The sequence below is a fragment of the Centroberyx gerrardi genome, chromosome 12, assembly GCF_048128805.1.
Source record: "Centroberyx gerrardi isolate f3 chromosome 12, fCenGer3.hap1.cur.20231027, whole genome shotgun sequence".
In the NCBI taxonomy this organism is placed as follows: Eukaryota; Metazoa; Chordata; class Actinopteri; order Beryciformes; family Berycidae; genus Centroberyx; species Centroberyx gerrardi.
Window position 1 is genome coordinate 20,099,018 of NC_136008.1, and position 22,214 is coordinate 20,121,231.

A 22,214-nucleotide genomic window follows, 5' to 3' on the forward strand; every position below is an offset into this window, starting at 1 on the left:
AGTTTGCCTCTACAAAAAGGGCTTTAATTTTAGCTTTGTAAAGATCAGAACTCCCACAAGATTTTTTATGTCTCTGGCTGTTGGGAATGATATAATGTTTTCAGATACTCCATTTGCTCTTTATATCTAAAATAATAAATTTTGCATCACAAAATACTGAATCAATTACTAAGCTCCTCTGTCTTTTTTCTTTTTCTTCCTCGGTGCATATTGAAAGCATTCTCGGACTATTACACGCATGGCCCATATGGTGGTGCTTTACTTTTAAGGCTTTCTCTGTAACTTGGGGCTGTGTGATATTCTTGTGTTATACTGCTTGACCTTAGTAAACCTTGGACTGTTCCAACCTGTCCCTATATTCCTAATAAAACGTCAGATGGAGACAGTTGGACATTGACAAGTGAAGGAAAAAATATTGCAGTGTCTGTTTTTTCAGGCACAACACAATGGCATTTTCAAAAATTGATCTATTTATTCATCTATCAATTTACTCATGTATTTACTTCACTTAAAAGTGCAACAAAATAATCAATAGATTAATGCACTTTACCAGCTGCTTCACATCATACAAATCTTTCTCCTTTGTTGCCAACAAAGAGCTTCTTGTTTCAAGCAGCGGGCCATGTTTGTTCTTGTTTTCCCATTTTGTTTCAAACTTAAATGCAACCCTATACTTCAGCTTATACAATGCAACAAGCTGCTGATATGCCAGGTACAAGCAGAGGCCTGTGTGTTTTCCGGTGAGTATTGTTAGTAGTGGGTGGTTGGGAGTGAAACAGCTCCTCGCCATGGGAGCTGTGCCACGCTCCTGTGTACCACCTGCCAGTCCTCCAGACTTTTTCCATCCAGCAAAGTTACGAATCGCCCATCCCCATAGTGACAGAAGGCAGGCCTAGGCGGTGCTCCCCTGTACAACCGTGGCAAGCCCAAAATAGCCCCACTATTTACAGATGCAGTCACGCCCCTTTTTCCTGGCACCCTCTTCTTACCTAAGTCTTCCTCTGACAGAGCCGTAGCCTTTGACACAGTGGAGAAATGACTCCGGGCCATGGTTTCCATGGCCGATGCAACAGACAGGTGGAGGGACTGACTAAAGCAATGGAATATTCATGATGCGAAAACAAGCGGAGTTGCAAAATTTATTGACATCTGTTGAAAGGCCCGTGTGATTTTTTGTGATGTTCACAAAGATTAACAAGTACAGAACTTGTACAGGCCCACGGCAGCTTCCATAATCCTTTTTGTGTTTTGAGATGTAGCCGTTTTACACCATTGCTACGTCAGGAAATTATTTATGAGTGAAACACTGAATTATGCATGTTTAGATTGAAATTACAATGAATTACAATGAATGCTGTAAAAACACATGCACTTTAACATTTTTTCTGGCCATTTTGTGGTTGTGTTGAGAGTTTGAGAACTACATGGGTAGGCTTGATAAATTATTCTGTTCTCACAAAATTGTTTGGAGTTTGATTTGTGTTGTAATGAGTTGAGCTGGTCTGGTTGTGAGAGTGCTGCAGAAACATCTTTTCTGCATCTTGTTGGAAGAAAGTTGGTTCCACTGTATCACACATCTGACCGTGTATGTTTGTTGTAACTCTACAGTATTGTTTGTATCGCAGTGTGTCAGGAAATGTATTTATTGCACCCATTACCCTTTACTAACTAGCAATTTTAGGAAAAATAAAAGAATCATGTTGGCTTGTATTTGTGATATCACACATTCGCAACTAGCTAGTCACCAAATAACATCATGTGTTAATTTGCATATGAATTTGTTAAATCAATCAAGAGTAAAGAGAGAAAGAGCTTGTTGACGGGTCCTCTCTGTTCTCCCATTGGCTCCCCCCGGCCCCAGTTAACTGACCAGTAGCTGTCCAGTGAGCTGGAAGCCCATGTGTTCACAATATAGAGACCGCTACGCTGTGATCAGACCTCTTTGGATAAGACAGTCAAGTAGTGCAAATGTGCGTGCACTGGCATAGCCAAAGTGAGAAATAAAGTTGCCAGTCAGGTCTGAACACTAGCGACAAAGTTGCCAAGAGTGACGCCATGCCCTGCAGGAGTTGGACTGATTTCTTGTCAGAAGTTAAGTGTCTGCTGACTGACTGTCTGACTGGCCAACTGACCGGCCACCTGACCGGCTGACTGACTGACCGACTGGTTCACTGACTGACTTAGTAGCCGACTGCCCAGCTGAAACAGACAGATTTTATGGTGTGACAGCATCGCCGCTGCGTGCAAAAAACAGCAAAGACAAGCAAAAAGCCGATCCCTGATCATAATGATTGCAGCGCGTGCCATTTTCTCCCCGGGGTCCGCGCGCACCCTCCACCTGGCACAGGGCACGGCTTAGAAGTTTCACTGTGTGGATTTATAGCGTCTTTATGGCTCCGCTTCCTCCCCCATTGTATTCCCACAGAGCCCTTGATTTGGGCTTTTTATAAAGTGAGTGCATAGGCACAGTGGTGGAGCTCCTGCCCTCTTCTCTCATCGGCCATCTGCAGGCAGTAAATCCTCAATATACCTCTGTTATGAAGGGCACGTTGAGAAAACCATGGGGGTGGCTTTAAGAGATGCTTTAAGAGATAATTGCTTGACCATACACAGGGACCTTTGATAGTTTTGTCCCATAAGCGGGCTCCGCATTTGATCTTTTTTGGTCCCTTGAGTCTGTTTTTGTGATTTTTTTTCTACCGAGCTTGATATTTAGCGCAAGTCTTCAGAAACTCACGGTACGTCAAGGATATAAACAGATCATCTTTTCAGTGACCTTTTTGATGATATGGAAGGAAGATGAGAACCATGTGTGTGTGGATTTGTGCTTGTGTTTACATGTGTTTTTTTTATATGTGTGTGTGTGTGTTGGGAGGTTTAGAGGTGGAGTGGTTGGACTCCACAGGTGTACAGGGACCCTTTCATGGGACCACAGGACCAGCAGACGACCTGCTGACATGCTGACATGGTCACATCATTGCGCACCCACAGACAAATCACCTTTTTAAAAGACACTTTAAGAGACGCTCAAAAAGACAACCAGATGGGGCCTGGAAAATCTTGTGCCGTCTTTTATTCTCCATCTGCAATCATTCAGCTTGATTCACTATTTCTTTCTTTTGCGATGCGTGAAATGTTGTGCAAGGATTTATAAAATTTAGCGGGCGGACATGTGTTTGAGCTTAAGAAATCTGAAAAGTGAGAATTATCTGAAAGTGTCTGTTTATATGATCACAACATGTGAGTTCTCTATTCTCCACATCAAAGCCGACGTATTGTAATATCCCTTTGTAGTTCACTCTGAGAGCTCAGTTTCTTTGCTGGAAAAACTCGGAGACATCCCGGGCAATCATTCTTCCATTGTTTGCTGTAAATGTTTCGGTACATATGCACAATGTTTATGTTGAAGTAGGTTGTAGCACACATTAGGGATGCTCTTAATGGGCTACAGTAAAAGCCCTTGCTAGTCAGAGTTCAGGCAGGTGCAGACTCTTACAGTAGATAAAGGAGCCTGGCACTGGAGATGAGTTCACGACAATCACTGTGAGGCTTTTAGACGCCTTCTCCAAGCTCAATCTTCATTTCCCCTGACACTGATTTTGCAATAAGGATCCGGAGAAAAGGGGAATGTCCATCTATTCATTTTAATGATCCCTCATTATTGACTGCTGGCAGGGAGGGGGCGGGCGAAGGTAATGATTCTTTGTCTTTGCTGGCCAATCACTCCTCTTAAAGGAATAATACTCTAAATAAGGCCGCTAATGGATGCCCAGTGTGACCTAAAGCTGACCCCACACACAACCCATGTGAATTGACTTCCCGACATGAAGGACTGAAAGTTTGCCCCTCTTTTTTTTCTATTTCTCTAACAGTTTCTCGCCACTGAGTTGTTATAATCCTATCCCATAATCCTAATCCATTGGAATTGGACCCCATCGCATTTGCTATAAACGCATGTCACTGGAGATACAGTCACTGTTTGGGTGCGCTTTTTCACTGAAATTATCAAAGCCTTTTGTCACCAGCCCTAATTTTCTGTTCCAGCATGATCCCTTGACCTGAACCTTTCCAAATCCAGATATTTTCTCTGCGCATGAAGCGTTTTGCGACCCGTCCCTAATCGGTTTTGAATGCCCCGGCTTCTCGGCCTTTGGCAGACGACTTGTAGAGGACTTGCGAGGAAATGCCCTTGAGACTTTAGACCTCCAGTAAACATGGAGGTATTTCCCTCTCTCACCGCAGCACGGATATTGTGCTTTATATATGTATACATACTGTGTTTTTAGTGCAGTGAGTAGCCTTAGTTTAGTGTGTGTGCATCTTGCCTCTATGGTCTGCCGGTCATAGCTGTCATCGGTCTGTCAAGGTAATGAACCCTACTTTACTGCAACCTCCAACAGCTCTTTAAGGCATACTTCACACCGCTGAAGAAATACACTCAGGTATAAGCTGTTCTGCCTGGATGGTCCAGTGGTGGGCGGGGATGTTATTAGGGGCATTCATCTACAAGGCTCCCCAAGCCATACTACACTGAAGCTAACCGCAAGACAACCCTATCATCTGCAAAGATTACCTGTCTCCTGCACAGTATATGAATGTTTTATCATAAAAGCTTTTCTTTTTTGCTAAGTGCCTCCTTGAGTGTTTGCTTTTAACTTTTGATTACTTTATGTCTTCTTGCAGAAGAGAAAAAAAAAAGACAAGGGCCATTTGAATATAATGGGCTTAACGGGAAAGGTGAAGTCTGTCTTGTTTCTTTTGAAGGAAATAGCGCAGTGGAGTTATCCAGCACGGTGGTGGGTGTGAAAAAGTTTGGACAAAGTGGTAATTTCAGTGCCTCGGAGTAAGCAGACCTTTCATCCTGAGACTGTCAAATTGGGCCAAGCAGGTGGAGAGAGTCAAGGGGGGAAACAGACATGACACAATCATATAAATAAAACAGTATGGCGGGGTTCGTATAGGATCCATATGTTTCCGTCTGTCAGGAAATATAGGATGTCAAGCATCACAGTGTAAAAAGATTCATTTACCAGCATTAAAAGCAGTCCAATTCAGCATCTTTGCGTTTGATGTGGTGGATCACATCTCATTTGGCTCAACGTGATAGTTCAGCTGCTCTTTTTATACATGATAGCTGGGTTTTTCTTTTATATAGTCTTGAGTCATTTAGAAGAAAAAATATTTTTCTCTCTTCTGGTCCAGACGTTGAGGTTTCCAGCCCTCAGCCCCCCTCCTGCAGCTTTTACCAGACGTCGCGTTGTGAGAGGGGAATGGTCGATTGCATAACGGCAGGCGAGACTTGATCGTTCCTGGCCTTCTCACAAAATTCAATCATTCTCTGCATACTCCAATCCCATGACGGCCCATTAAAGAGCAGCACAGGCTAGGATTTCCCCTCATATGTTTTAAATTGAAATTACGATCACAAAGTCTGCCATATGCATGAAGCTAGGGAGACAAGGAGCTTGGGGAGAAGGAGATAGTTTGATATCGAAACAGTTGGGCTGAAAGAGAGAGAGAGGTAGGCAGGATGACAAAGACAGAAAACATTGTACTCTCTCTCATTATGTCACTGACACTGCTTGTATCATCCTGCCACCCACATGCATATTGGCCAGACAGTCCACCTGTCTGATTCTCAGTGCATTTTGCAATGGCTACTGTCATAACACTTAAAGGGGCCATACTACTACTTATATAATTAATACGTTCCTATATTTATATATATATGATCAAATACATTTAATGTAGGCATTGTAAAAATTTGATTTAGTTTGAGTGCTCAAATTTAAGGTTATTGCATTTTCAAAAAACAATATTTTTTCCAGGCAATTTCAGACTAACTCCAGTAAATGCACCACAACTGGACTCTGGTCTTGGCTCCACTCACTAAACTATTGCTAAAGTTCTTCCAATCAGGTTGGCAGCATTGGAACTGACCCCCCCTCCACCCCCGCATAAGATTAGTTGATTCTCAGAACACATGAGTCATTAAAGCAACAAGGAGATATGAGGAGGATAGGTAAGGTATGAGCCACCAGGAGATGATGACCCCAGATGTTCATTGAGGAACCACTGGGATCTGAATCAGAGTATGACTGGCCACGAGTTCCTCATTCCTATTTGTCCCCGTGGACTGGAGGAATGATAAACACACACACACACACGTCATGCACGCACGCACACACACACGCGCACACACAAACACACACGCACACCTGCATGGATAAACCACTCTCACTGATTTAGTGTGAGGGGGAAGTGATCCAGACGTGACTCCACTGACCTGGGCAAACACCGCAGAGAGATGCCTTACTCCTCCACCTAAACTAAGGCTGAGTAATATCTCTACACTTTGGAGAAAACACAGACAGTTTTAAGACACAGATTAGAAAAGAAAAGTTTCTGTTCATTGTTTGGGTAGAATTGGTTGTAAAGTCCTATATATTTACAAGGACAAGATTTTAGATTAAACACTGGGAATTGAAGCCTATCTAACTCCCAAGTGTCTTATTGAGTAAATGAGGCTCAAAAAACTAATTTATATGTTTACCTTTACATATATAAAGAATATAGTGTTTATTCTTTGAAACTGCTGATCAAAACTGTAGTAGCATTTGAATCTCGATGCTAGACTGCAGCTTGGCTGTAGACTGCTTCACACAGTCATGGTCATCTTATATTCATACAGTGACATCTAGTGTTGGCTTTGAGGAATTGCAGTCCACTATTCATACCATCATTCATACCATATTCAAGCAGCAATAACACAAAAAAAATACTGTAACAAGTATATTTTATTTTAAACAGTGCATTATTTTGCCACTCAAGTAACATACGAAGGTCAAAATATGTAAACTAAACTAAGAACAAGTCTTTTACAGTCTCAAATTAAGGCACATTTTAAAGCCAACAGTGCCAAACCTCCTTATAAAAGCAAAATCAATGAATTAAACTACTACAAATACATGATTACTGTTCAAGTAAAAATGGCTTGGATCTCTCAGTTGAGAAGGAATTGTAACAAGCTCAGCAACAAAATACTGTTCTTCATGGTCTTTGGGACTGTTAAGGTCTGGTCTTTTGCTGTCTGACACATTGACATTGTAGGGTGCCATCTCAGTCACCCATAGTGCTCACTCCATAAGTCAATAAATACACATATCTGTATAAAAACACAGATCAATCTTCTGATTCAGCAAATCTCTCAGCAGGCAAAACCAGGGAGTAAGATTGTAGCGGATAAACACCCAAGACCTCACAGCTCTGTCAAAACAAGTTTAAATATGGGAGACTCATGTCTACAACATGAGTCTAGTGTTACTAAAATCAGTGCCATTTATGTTTCTGTTTTGTGCAGTGACCAGTTAAATGTATTCATTCACTACATTGGACACTTAGTGTTGCAGGGATCACCTGACTTGAAAAGTCCATAGACACTGACCAGGGGAAACATGGATACAGCGCCGAGCATGGAGCCCAGCTGCACTACCGCTCCACACCACACGAGGGCACTGTGGCCTTCATCCCGCAGAATCACACCAATGATGACCTTCACATAGGACAGGGTCAGGACAAACAGGATCCAGGCTATCACCTGCAGCAGAGGAGAGGCAAATATTGTGCAAGGTTTGTTACAATTAGACTGACAATAAAAACAGATATCCAGACCCTGTTATGGAGATACCACTGAGTGCAACGGGTTCTCAAGAAACCTTGTTTGACTTCAACATTTTGGCTAGCCCAGTGGTTTTCCATCATGTGTCATCATGATCCAAGAGCGTGGAAGTTTTCATTGCAACCAAACACCACACTGCAGCTGATTTAAATGAATAGTTCCTCCTCTCTGGTTGAGGTTGTGCCAATCAGTAAAATAAATTGCTGCAGGGGTTTGTTGCAATGAAAACCTGCAGACGCTTGGGTCATGATGGCACGATTGAAAACCACAGGGCTATACCATACATCCTTTTGTGTGCGATCAAAACTTCTTATTGCTTCTTATTGCAAAGCAGAAGACATAAAACACAGGACAACAGACAAACAGTTAAACATTCATAAGAGAGATATCAGATTGGTTAGGTCACAAGCATGTGGACTTGCTGCACTAGGCAAGATCTTTATGTAAAAATACATGCATCTTGGAATTGAATGACATGATGACAACGATGATGAAATTCTGGTGTCAGGTATAGACATTGGAAGTGTTTAATCAACAATTAAAAGTGAAATACAGAAGTGTCTCCTCTAAACAGCAGTGAGCAAGCGGAGTCCAGTCAAAGCTGGACTCCCCAACGTTAGATCTTTTTCCTCATCAGACCAGCCAGGTTGATAAACATGATTTTGCTGTGTGCAGTTTACTGACATATAGACATTCCCACAGTGACCATTTTGAATATATGTCACACATTAGAAGAGCAAGTACAGCCCATGTGCTGTTGTGTACGATGCACATCATGCAAAACATTTATAATTTCACAGATTCCCCACTGAAAAACTCTTTAGAAACAAATGTATTTCAAGAATTCTGAGCGATATAGGTAGCCTACACATTTTAAGGTAATATATTTGGCCTAGTATAGCTACCGTAATCTAGCCACGGTAGCTAGCTAGTAGCTAAGCTAGTTGGCTAACTTCTCTGCTAAATTCAAGCAATCGTTGTAGTTGTTGCTGAGATTGCTTGCTAATTTCATAACTGTTAGGTCTATCTGAAGTCCTCACTCATATGTTGAAGCAATGCTACTTTTATATATACACCAATCTTCCAGGCAGTTAGGTTTAGGGTTAGGGTTAGACACAAGTGTTAATTTCAAAATAGCCACTGTGGGAAGCAGGTCAACTGAAATTCAAGTTTTCAAACAGTTACCTGCTGCCAGCGTGCAAAGTTGACTAGTGCAGCTTTAAATCTGATGACAGAGATTCCCAAGCTTCAACAGTACAAGATTTAACCTTGGTAAATCTTTCAGAGATGCATTCAAGATTAACAATTGTCAATAAACTATATATACAAAATTATTTCATGCAAATGTTTAGGGTTATCCAATTCTGCAAAATTGCTTTCTTAGTAAGTAAACCCAGAAACCTTTTTTTTTTTTTTGTTATAACCTCAGGGAAAGATCGGAGTCATGATTAATAATGCACAAACATGGATTGGCAGCATAACAGATCCTAATCAAGTTAGACAGGACTAAATTGACATGATCACTCCCAGAACATATGAGGAAATGTTCCAGGAGAGGTTAAGTGGGTTGTACTTTCAATTGAAATCTTTTATAAGGTGTAGCATGAGTCCTACGGATAACTTTAAATGGGCCAACCATACAAATACAACTTTTACAATCTAAACAACACAATCTATATTTCTAAATAGGAGAAAGAGTCTTACTATGACTACAGTTCCAGAAGTACTGTGGACCAGCAGAGGACAGGGACTCAAAGCAGCCATGGCCATGATGTAAGCACCAAATGCCGTCCCAGTCATGGTCAAAAGACCCATGAAGATGAGAGACCTGCAGATAAAATGCATAAGGTAAAACTGAGAGGGTCATGGTGGTCATTAAGAGGTGTAATAGTTGAAATAGTTGTGGTTAAGTAGTGTATGAAACACTGCATTCATATGAAACTATGGCGGTACTGTGATATACATAATAGATTCTGGGACTGCATTTTTACATTTTGTGTTATGTTGCACTGCATGGTTGCTTGAATAAAACACTCCAACACAATGATTTAAAATAATTCAGTCCTCATGATGTTTCATTAGACATTAAACGGGCATTAAGTAATCTATGAGCTTTATCGGCCTCTATCAGTGACCAGTAGGAATTGCAACAACATTGATTGAACTTATCTCCTCTACACTAATAATAAAGCTCTATAATAAACTCCTCTCAAAGGGGACATTGAGAGGAGTAATCAAGCTGATTAATCAGTGATTTCATCATTGGTATTGAACAGCAACCCTATCAACCCCCCACAGATTTATTATGGTCATATTGTGGTATGGGGCAGAATAATCATACTTATTGTCCCTTTAATAAGAGTATAACAGCAAAATTCAAGTGAGTTGTGACCAGCGACTGTGCTTACCTTATTGGTACAAACATGGCGATGAAGCAGGCCACGGGATTAGCAACAGCTGCCATGGTGGCAGCCAGATGGTAGGCCTGGTTCCCATAAGGCAGACAGGAGTAGGACTGCACCGAGGGCAGCACCGCGTTGGTCAGGGCATTGACCCAGGCCAGCACAATGAAGATGAACACCACCTCTGCGCTGCTGTACGTCCCCGTCCCAAAAGAGCTCCGCCGCTCCCTCCTGCCGCCCTCCAAGGGACTGATCATAGGCTTCTGCTCTGCCGTCTTGGTGTGCAGAGACAGATCTTGTTCTCTCTTCCCCGGGGCCAGATCGCCACTGAAGTACAGGTCGCTCTTTCTCTCCCGAGCCACAGCTGGGTGGTGGTTGAGCAGGACGAAGGCCACCAGGCACACCACCATCATGGCACTGAGGAAGAGGAAGAAGACCTGGGCGGAGAAGTTAGCCGGCTGGTAGATGGCCTGTAGCTCTCCGCCCCCGCCCATAGTCAAGTTATCAACTGTTTGGTTGGCTACAACGGCCACAGTGGCATTTTGACAGTGGACCACCCCGACGCCTTGAATCAGAGCCACCAATGCAGGCACCAGGCCGCTGAGCCCTTCCCCTGCAAAGTATGTGGTGAGGTACTGGGGCCGCAGCCTCATCATGAAGGGCAGGAAGGTGACGGAGGAGGTGCAGTCCACCACAGACAGCAGGAAGCTTAGCACCAGGAGGGGCACACTATGCAAACTGCCCGCTAGTGTCACCGTGTGCTTCCAGAAGAAGGCCAGCAGGAACGTGGCAATGATCCCCAATACCACGATGCAGTAGATGACCGGGCGCTCATCCAGCACCCCTGGGCGAAAGCGATGCATGAGGGTGATGAAGAGAGGACCTATGTTGGCCATCTGGATGAGGACTGTGAGGTAGGAGGGCAGGTACCAGTACTCCGGGATCTCCGGTACGACCAGGGGAAGCTCCACCCACATCCCATTGATGGCCACCCATGAGCCCATGCCAAACAGGCACGCCAGCACATGGGTCAGCAGCGACATGATGAAGGTATGAATGAGGAATACCAGGAAATGTGGATTAACACAATCTGAAATACATAAACAACATAACCCAATCTGATTAGCAGCGTGTGAAACTAGAAGGATCCCTACCACAATGTAAAAGAGATTTGAGATAGTAAAAAATTCACATAAAGTTCATTTTGAAGTAGCGTCAACAATATCGATATATCAGGCTTGGATATGGACCAGTCAGTGTCATTCACCTCTGATATGATGGATATGATGCAGTTTGTTTGATTACATATTTAATGTAGAATTGATCAATACTACACTGGTTGTCTAACCTGAATTGGCTGCAATGATTTTGATTGGATTCCACATAAGTATATATTATTATTATTATTATTATTAGTAGTAGTAGTAGTAGTAGTAGTAGTAGTAGTAGTAGCAGTAGTAGTACTAGTAGTGGTAGTACTAGTAGTGGTAGTAATAGTAGTAGTTGTAGTAGTAGTAGTACTAGTAGTGGTAGTAGTAGTAGTAGTTGTAGTAGTAGTAGTACTAGTAGTGGTAGTAGTAGTTGTAGTAGTACTAGTAGTGGTAGTAGTAGTAGTAGCAGTAGTAGTAGTAGTAGTAGCACTAGTAGTGGTAGTAGTAGTAGTATTCTGCGTTTCAGTGGAGAGTTTTAGTGTTGCCGTTTCAGAGGCTTTTCTACCCTGTCAAGAATAAAATTCTGTGCAAACTAATAATCCAATAACATTAATAATAGCACAGGTATCAAAATCAAATAATGTATAAACAAATTAGCATGGCATAGTTGACTGTCATGTGTTGTCATTGACTTCAAAAGCATGCCTGTTCACTATGTGTCCATGTGGCTGGGAATGACCTTCCCACTCTATCCCACTCTTTGTCCCTCTGTTATTCCCTCCCAACTACTCCCTCCCAGCACTTTGAGTTACATTTGTATGCCTATTTGCATGCCCTATCTGGCAATGGATACCAGACCTTTCACACACTAACACACTACTCCCAAAAAAGCCTCATGTGGCTGTGGATTACACACATAAACACATTCATATAGAGAAAGAGAACACACAAACATGCTCATCATCGAGGATTTGCTCCCATCAAAAAATATATTTAATAATTTAGACACTTAGCTAATCAATGACATCAGCAGGGTAATTGAGGCAAATATTTATTTTTTGATATTATTTGAAATTTATTTGGATTTTATTGGGACTGTGTTACCTGTGACAAAAATGTTCAATGAGCATAAAGAATGAATAGAATGAAAAGAATGAACAACTCATGATGCTCACTTTACTGAAAAAAAAAAAAATCTCCCAAATTTACTTGAAGTTTAGAATAATATACCAAAACAATTAGGTAAGATTAATAATAAAATAAGCATTAAAGTAGTCTAAATAGTATTAAACTCTTAAAAAATGAACATGGATGTGTATCAGCTATATTAGGAAGTGCAAGGAAGAATCGCTAACTGTGACTTGAAGATTAAACTTCCTGGTCCCTGTCTAAATTGCAGAATCATGCTGAGTTCCTACTTTCCTCTTGTATACATTGTAGGTTAATTCACTAACTCCTTTTACATTTTACTATTCCTTTACACTGTACTGCCTAATTAACAGACACACAGGAAGCAGATGGAGCTGAAAAGCCTTGCTGCTGTAGGACAACCCGGCAATCCAATAACCTCTCCTTTCTCCATACATCCTCCACAGTCCCAAGGGGATAGAATTCATCATCTTACCTCGTTCACAACAGAGTCAGAAAGAGACTGCCTTGCTCTTCCCCCTTTCTCTTAAAAACCTTTCACTCCATTGTGATCAGAGCTGTTTCTATTACATCAGCCACAAGTGCGTGAGTATCCATTCCCTCCCCCTCTTCTCCTACACACGCACATACAGACACACACACGCTATGCTCAGGCTCACATTCTGCTTCCGTGTCTCTAATGCACCTGACAGGGGAGGGACTACGCAGGCGCACACTTCCAACAACAGCATGTCATCTGGTCTGCTGCTATTGGAGGCTGCTTTCAAAATCAGGCAGCCATGTGCTCTCCCTGTGCCTCGGAGCACAGCGGCTGTAGCAGCAGGGGAGGAAGAGGGGGAGGTTTCAGCCAGAGAGAGCTCCTCCTTTTTCCTCTCCCTCCTCCAACCAGCACATACGACCTTGGGGTGTGCCCTCCTTTAAACAGACAGACTATGGTGTGACTGAGAAGGGGGCAGCTGCTCACTATAGCTGCATATGCAACACACTCTATGGAGTTATGTGTACTGGAACTGGATACAGTTCTGGATTACTGTACAGTTTGCCAATATAAAACCTGAGATTAAATTTTATTTTCTTTGCACATTTTATTTATGCATTTAATTCTTATGCCAGAATTTGGGTGAGGTGGGTCACCCTGCCTTAAAAAGCTGCAAACATTAAAAGAATTTCATTAGTCTGGGTTTCAATGGAGAGTTTTAGTGTCACATGATGGTCTAAATGTTTCAGAGGCTTTTCCACCCTGACAAGGGGAAACATTGAATACTTGTCATTTTTGGCATTAAAATGTAAAACATATTTAATATCAGCATAAAGTGTCGGCAACTTCAGTCTAAGAATATATCGGCCTTCCACAACCATATTGGTCGAACCCTAGTAGAAACAGTTCTGACTACTGTTAAAGATGGTTAATGTTGGGTTTTATGTGACTGTATCCTGATGCATTATGCAGATTTTTCAGAATATATAAAGTTGCCGTGGGCTAGGCTTTCCACAAGCATTTAAGTGCTGATCAAATGAAGAAATGCTGGTGGTAAACCTTGCCTGATTATTAAGCATATTTACACTGCACCTGCCTTCAAAAGTGGACATTTTATTTTCTATTTCTAGTACATCCTACATTTCTGTCTAATGCTACCCAGGCACCATGACATTGATTGTGAAATGTAGCATGAAATATCACACCAAGTTCCCTGCTCTTCCACTTCCCTGCTCTGTTTCTGCTTCAGTTTTGCTGTGCATTATCTCTCATGGCCGCAGGGCCTTGGCTAGTCTCTCACAAACGAGACCTGATAGAGATTGAGCTTGAGCATCTTTGTGGCTGTAAGGATCTGATCCACTGCCAGATTGGGAGATGCAGTCATCATCATTGCTCATGCAACATAAGAAAGTTAGTTTGAGGCTTATGAGGGTTGAACTTCTCAATGTACCAGCAATTCTTTTGCATATCTGGCTTTTTGCATGTGGGTGTGGTGACTGTCTCTCTAGCCTCATAATAGTCTTAGGTGTAGAGAACATTTCTGAACTCAGGAGACTGGTCGATCAAGTTCAACTTCAGCAACACCAACACATATAAAGCAGTTTAGATTTCATATTCAAATGCTGCTCAAAGGAAAAATCCACCCTAAACCACTGTTAAAAAACAGCTATTAGCAATCTACCTTGCATCTCTGGGCCCATTTTGTTGTTTGGTGCTGTATTTTTCTCACTTCTGCAGATAACTGGCCAAATGTAGACAATGTTTTCAGTGCCGCTACAATGGAGTTAGTCATACAGGGAGAAATCATATAAGCCTACAGTAGCCTCAATAGACCAGAAGGCCACGCAGCCACAAGACATGTTACGTTCTGAGTAAAGGGCGTGGGTCATTCTTGGGAAATCGCTAACTGAAGTAGAAGTAGATGAGGCAGGTTGAGGGAAAGTGGGTATACCAGAAAGACTTCATCACAAAATAACTCCTGGAATGCATTGAACATCACAGATTGATGATGTGATAGATGAAGTGTAAGTGTGAGTATATGAACCCTCACACACTCTTACACTGTCATCATATCAATATCAGTAGTAGCGCTTAGTAAAGCATTGTCTTTTACATTATTAACTGAGCCCTACTATACAGTGTATATATATTTATTATGAAATTGCATATCATCCATGTTCTTGTTTTATGAGTTCCTTACAGCCCATTCATGTTTTCTACATTGTTTTTTTCCCCACTTGCCAATCCCCATCCCTGTTGTAAGCAATACCACCCCTCTCCATAGCATCAAAATGTTGCTTGTGTGTCTGGGCCATACATTTTTGGATACAAAAGTAAACTCTTTGGATAACATGAATGGCAATGTACCTGCCAACAGCTGAAGTGAGACTTAAAGCAAAATATACCAGAGCATTTATCTAGGCAACAAGAAGTTACCATATAAATCAAGCATGAGAGTGTGTAACCATCTACTGAGGCAACATTGAGCAAAATGTTGCTTAAAGTGTTGACCAAAATGTTGCATAATGTATCACTGTCCTAAGGGTGGAGTCACATTGACAGTTTTTTGGCCAGTGTACCTGCATGACACTCCCAACAACAAGTAACACAGGATCAAAAAACTACTTCACTGATTGCTTGCAAAAAGATTTTCCTGTGTGATTAAATCAACAATATTATGGCAACATCTTGAGCAATCTTGTCCATAATAGTTGCCCAGACATTTTCCCTGGTCATCTCCGGAACCAAACAGAATCATCAAGGTATGTGAGCATTGTTTATTGAAGTTAAATTGTAAAGATTTTGAGCTGTAATTAAAATATACCATAAGAGGCTTTTGAGTGACATTGTTTCATTTCCTTCAAAGGCATTGTTCCATGTGCCAATATACGAACAGACTGTGCAGCTCTGCTGGGAGAGGAAGTATTATCTGTCCCAAGTAAGAACCACTTTTGTTTCAGGCACACACAAAATAAAACACCTGATAAATTCTGGTAAAGTGTCTCTTATGCTTACGAACATCTGATGTTTTCCATTTTCTTGTAGAAAAAATTGATGGTGCAGTTGCTGAGGCTTCAGCAACAAAAGCAGGTCCCATCTGAGCTCACAGCTGAGGACATGACTGACTGGCTGGTGGAGCGGGGCAAGAAATCTCTCAGGGAGCGGTGAGACTTACTGAGACATACAGACAGTCCACCACTCAATCTATCATCAACTCTGCTCGTGTTAAGCTAGTCTGTTACTAAAACAGAGCAACAGTTAAGATGACCCTTCTGTTTTCTTTCTATTTGAAGATTGTGGAGGTTTGAACTGGAGGGTTTGGATGAAAGTGTCCAGCCTCTTCTCTCGCTGGTAAGACCATGATCATGAAACGACTCAGTTTAGAGTAAATGATCATTGATCCTGTAAATATGTCAAATCTGAACGGTGCATCCCATTTCTTGTTTCAGATGTGGGAGGTGAACATCAGCATGGAAAGGAGAGATATTGAGTTTGAAGCCTGAACGGTGCTCAACTCACCAGACGTCAACAGTCCTTGTTTCCAGTAAGTCACATTTGTCAGTAACAAGTTGTCGCTTAAACTACACAGTGATAGCGTGTGGTGAAGTCCGAGTGATATACTGAAGTGAATTTCAACTAATTTTGAGCATTTCTCATCGACAGAGACCCTCAGATCATCCGTCTGGCTGAGGAAGCCATCAGGTCCAGCCTCCTCGGCCCCCAGGAGGTGGCGATGTTGGTTGTGCCCAAAGTGCTGCAGGGCTTCTGGATTCATCCGGCGAGCCTCTTGTGTGTCATGCCCTCGCTGGGGCTCAGCGACCTGGCTGTCGGACTCAAGAAGGCCATTCAGGATAAGATCTCCGCCTCTCTGACCTCCACGGACCGTCAGGCCGCCTTCTCCCACTCCATCCGGGATGAGAAGGTGCTTTCTATCCAGGACAAGGTCAGAGAGAGGTACACTCCAGACCTGCTGGAGGACCTGAACCGCTTTGGGCCAGAGCTGCTGACCAGGATCGTTGACGTCACAGTGGGAGAAATCTGTGTGATGTTCGAGCCCAGAAATGGACTCTGCTGTTGCTTCAGCTCCTCTGGTATCTCTGACCCTCCCTGTTGAAGCTCCTCTGGTTCCTCTGAGCCTCCCTTCTGAAGCTCCTGCCATTACTGCAGTCCAGGAAGGCTTGAGCAGCAGCCTGGTCGGCACTGAGGAGAAGGAGGAGGCGGAACAATCCTCTGACACCACATCAGGTAGGAGTTCTTCATCAGGTCCGTTTACACTGTAGCTAATGGCTGCTTCCATCAAGATGATCTGAGGCACTGACTGTCCTCTTTTACTTTTCAGAGGTCAAAAAGACCAAGAAGAAGAGAGTCCGTCGCTTCTTCCGCCGGTTGTTTGAAACACCAAGGACACAGAGGTGGACTAAATCTCTTTTTTAAATGAATAAATTTAGTGTTGCATCACAGTCAGTTGCTGTATGTGTTTTATATGTAGTATTTTTTAGATATAGTTGGTAAACAAAGTGTACACAACATGGTGATGGAAGACAGAATTTGAGTTCTCACGATATATTATTCATTGGCTTCCTCAATATTTTCATGAAAGGTTTTCATATACAGTTGAATTATATTTCTGAGGCACATTTGAAATTGCTGTCAAGGGTGTACTTTACATTAGTGTCCTGAATATTTTTGTGTCAGACACCATCTACTTGGTGTAGACCCACAGATACAGAGGAACTATTACTCAAAAGGAAAAAAATGTTTCTCATAAGTGCACAATATCTGCCTAAATCTTTGAAAACAAACTGGCTCTGATGGATGGTAAGAGAGAGACGGCCAACAAGTCCTGATGAGTTTTGATTATATGCATTATATGCTATACAAATAAATTTGAATTGAATTGAATGTAGAAAAATCTGTTTGCCTTCTCAAACCTCTGAATAGCATGAGCAAGTATTTGGCAATCACATTAAACTGCATTCACTTAAAGATCTAGCAGAAATCCAAATCTTGTTCCCACCAAAAGTCTAAAATACAGCAGGATGCCCTTGTACAAGCTGACGTGAATCTGTGATAACGTTGTCCAGACAGTCAAAATACTATCTTTTTTCAAGTTGTTAACTTTTAAAGATAGGAGGACTAAGAGTCTGCCTGGACAAGGTTTAGAATTTAGCAACCATGCTGTGTAGCAGACTGCCAAAGAGACAAAAGGTCTATTAGTAACATCAAAAGATTGCTTTCTTGAATTTATATTATATGTTGACCCCATATAGACAGTTCCACAGTTTAACTGTGTTTTAGGTTTCAGCAGTTCTTACCTTTCTGATACAAAGTGAAGTCTCTCTTAAATGCAAACTTCCCCCTTATGCCAGAGGCCTGATATAGTCAATAGTGAAGTAAGTGTGTTTTTGGCAAACAAAAATAGTACAAAGTATTGTCAAAAAGCAGCCTCATTTCTCTACCATTCTTTAGATATAGCTGAATCTGAAATGTTTAACCCATTGTGCACAGCTTTACTTTGCAAAAGAACACAGAAAGCACAGAGTTGTACCTTTTACAGCTTGTTGATTCATATTGTGACTGTTGTGTGAGTGAAATAGAGACAACATTGTCTCAATTTTCTTATGATGTGATTACACATTTAATTATATTAAGTATAATTAAAAAAAATACTCATTAAGTTACAGTGGTGTGATAACAAAAAGAGATTGTTAAAGTTTATGTCTTTTTTGTGTTTTGCCTGATGATTTTTGATTCATGCTTGAAAACTACATTCAAAGCCATAAACATTTGAAAAGTTTGGACTGATAAGTAAGTGTATTGAGGGTATCTGAATTTATATTATAATCATTTTCCTATGTCCCAACACTGTGCCAAAACTATATTTCTCCTGCGTAATAAGGACTGGAATGTAATGATTGAAAATGAATGTGTTAAAGTCATCCCAAAACAGCAGAAATACATATTGTACAATAGCAGTCATTAGGTGGATGTTTGATATAATACAAACAGACATATAAATCTCATAAGGTATTTCATATTAGGTAACATAAAGTCAGACAGTTGGACAGTTGCCAAAGATAGGCTAAAACATACAGTACAGTGCAGTGGGAAACTTGTCAGAACTTAAAGTGGTTATTAAAACATATAATTCTATCCTTTTCTGTTTTTTTCTCTTTTTTTTGAGTTTTCAAAACTCTAAACCACAACACTTTTCATGCAATATAAACTGATAGCTGCAGTCACCAAACTTCCTTATAGTCATGTAACAGTATAAGATTTACACGACTCAACATAAACCTCTATGAGCTGGCTTTAATGCTTTACATTTTAAATTACTTCCATCAATCATTCTAAATTGCACAAGATGCCTCCTACCTGCTTCCCTTTCAGCTGAAGCACCGCTGGATGCAGGACTGGATGAGAACCTGCAGAGTCAGTGGATCACTGTGGAGAGAGGTTATACAAGTGCAAAGAAAACTATGCAGAGGGTTTCTACTCTCACATGTAGACACTACATAACAGGACAACGACCTTCTGATGTGTCTAGCTGCGGAATAACCATGCACAGAGTGTACTCAGTGCTTTGTGCTATAGTCTGGACCGTTGTCATGTGACCACAGAGGGCTGAGCCAGGGGTCCAGCTAAAATCCTGGGCAGCGGGGGTGGGAGGGGCTGGTAAGGGAACAAGGAAAGAAGGGAGAGGGGAAGGATGGAGGAAGGAAGGTGGAGCCTACAAAATGGTTGTAGGGAATGTACTGTAGGAGAAGGGAGCCAGTGGTCTTTGCAGGATGGATGAGCTCCCCGCTTGGTTAGAGGGCGAGTGTGTGCAGCTTAGCCAACCATAAGATGACTTTGGACAGCGGCTTGTGGTTTCTGAGTGGGTGGTTGGTGGAGGTCAGTGTTGCTTTTGTTCAGCGCAAATTCCAGGTCAAATAAATGACCCCCGTTGAGCGGTGGCTTTACTGGATGGTATTTGATTTGAGTGCCACTGCACCCACCTCTCTGCAATGTTCCCTTCCTCAACATTTTCAACAGACTTCTTTTCAAGCTCATAATACATTGTTATTGGTGCTAAAATTGTGGTAATTTTCTTTATTTAAAGTTTTAACATGCACTACAGTATGCGGTCAACACACTGAACTGTACCATTTAACGACGTATCTTCATACAAACTCTAAATATCAAACCTTGTTGATACAGTATATCAAAAATATTTTTCCTGACTGTGGGATTAAGGTGGACGTTGCGTGACTAACACATTTAAGCTGTGCATCTTCCTCACTGCCAAATTCCAATTAAAATCTCTGCTCTTTCCTGTCCCAGGGAAATGTCCAGGTCAACTTGGCAAATTGCAACAAGAAAAAATTGCTGTCATGCTGTTTGCAAAACAACTGGCCTTATAAAGTTTTAAAGGAATTCACCAAGTTTTGGGGAGACTGGCTCATTCAGTGATGAGAACATAAAATCACCCATGTGTCCCCAGTAGATCATTCTCTCTGGCACTCCATGCACTAATGCTTTAGCATACACTGTCTTGAGTGATAGTGGGCTACTAACATTATCCAAGGCTGATGTTTTAGTTATAAACATCATTAACTCAATTGAGCTGATGTAGCACAAAACTGACAGACTTACCATCTAAAATTACTTAGTTGGCCAACGGGCCAATTTCCCCAAAGCTTGCTGTATTCCTTTAAGCATAATTAAACTCACTGATAGAGTGAGTTTAAAAGTGAGTTTCAGCACTATTGTGTGGGTTCAGCATATCGTTAAATGATACAATGACGAATATTTTAATTATTTAGCACAGGGTGCGTATTGAGTCTGGTTAGGTTGACCATAAAATCACCTTACACCACATTACAACAAGCCTGGTGAGATTGTTAGTGCTGCATTTTCTGGTATTGGTCATGAATATTCTTGTGAGATATTCGATAAAGTTACTGATACTAGAGTCAAGGTCACTCAGGAGGTAAATATAATTATATATTATATTACACACAAATGCACCTAATGTTCTTTAATGAGTGGTTATTTTTTATTATTTACTTATTTACATTCAGTCTGCAGCACACCACATGTCAGGCCACCCAGACATGGATGAAATATGTCCCAGGGTGAGGAGACACAAAACATCATAGACATGTCTGCTGTTTACTTCTACCATCAGCAGTGTTTCAGATGAGATCAAAAAGGAATGACCTCTTTGCTCTCCTGAAGTCAAAAATATCATTTGTGTGTGCGCGTGTGTGTGTACTGCATCCATGTGAACCAAACACAGCCGCCGATGTCCAGTCACAGGACAGTATTGTGATTAGACCTCAGGATTCTACAGGTCACTCTTATGACCTGTGATCCTGTTGGATATTTGTGTAAAAAAAATACAATGGGTTGCTTTCTTCCCCCAAACTGCTTGGCTTTGTATCTTAAATACAAAACAAATATTTCTGTGTTTTGGTACATTCACTGTAACTGAGTCTGAAGGATTCATTTGTCAGACATCAACAGGAGGGCAACTAGAGCTGGGGAATCTGAGACGATCTCAAACAAAGTTCTGTCATTCAGAACTTATTATAGAAATAAGATAGCCAACACAAGACAAAGTACACCTAACCTTTCTCCTCATTATGGTGTTATGGTGTGCCCTTTCTTCTTAGCAATATGTGGATACTCATTTATTTAAGCCTTTATCAGAATATGTACCATAATAGTAACATGTCATTTAAAAACACACTTTAAGTGGACTTATTCAAGTTATCTTCCATATTAAAAACAGATGTCAGACACATGAAGCATGAAGTCTGAAACACAGATCACATGTTGTGGATTTTGTAAAGATCAGGTTCCTCCACCACAAATTGGATTGACAATCACATGAATTGGACACAGCATTTTCTCCTGAAGGTTGGCAAATGGTTAAGTTTAGGCACGTAAAATGAGGTTAGAGTTAAGGTTATGGTTAAGGTTAGGTAACTAAAACAACTTGGTTAAGATTAGGGAAAGGCTTTGGCCATGGTTAAATAAGAAAAACTTGCTAAAACTTGACTCATGGTAGAAAACTTTAGTTATTTGTACAAGCTGGGAATAGAGCCTGGGTTGTTGGCATTGAAGGTAAATGCATACACCCATCCACCACCCTGAACTCAACACCCTTACTTTCCACTGCACTTCAATGTCAGACTACTTCCTGTTCCTCCTTCAGGTTCCCTTTCGTGCTGGGAATACATAATTCTCTCACTTTTCATGCACAGAACAGGTATTTGCATTTTAAGACTTTGTGCTTATTTCCAGACATTTCAGGAGATCATGATGTCCCATCACACGTGAACGCACAATAAAACCCAATCTGCCACTTT

The 22,214-nt window shown here is 41.4% G+C and overlaps 1 protein-coding gene across 1 annotated transcript; it reads right to left on the minus strand.

Annotated features, from left to right (window-relative positions):
- Positions 1–6,811: 6,811 nt before the first annotated feature.
- LOC139914179 (riboflavin transporter 2) lies at positions 6,812–13,037 on the minus strand. Its single transcript, XM_071902421.2, has 4 exons — positions 12,856–13,037; positions 10,087–11,170; positions 9,383–9,506; positions 6,812–7,597 (listed from the first exon to the last, which is right to left on the minus strand). The coding sequence occupies exons 2-4, from the start codon at positions 11,121–11,123 to the stop codon at positions 7,385–7,387; spliced, it is 1,374 nt and encodes a 457-aa protein (XP_071758522.2). The 5' UTR covers positions 11,124–11,170; positions 12,856–13,037; the 3' UTR covers positions 6,812–7,384.
- Positions 13,038–22,214: the final 9,177 nt, after the last annotated feature.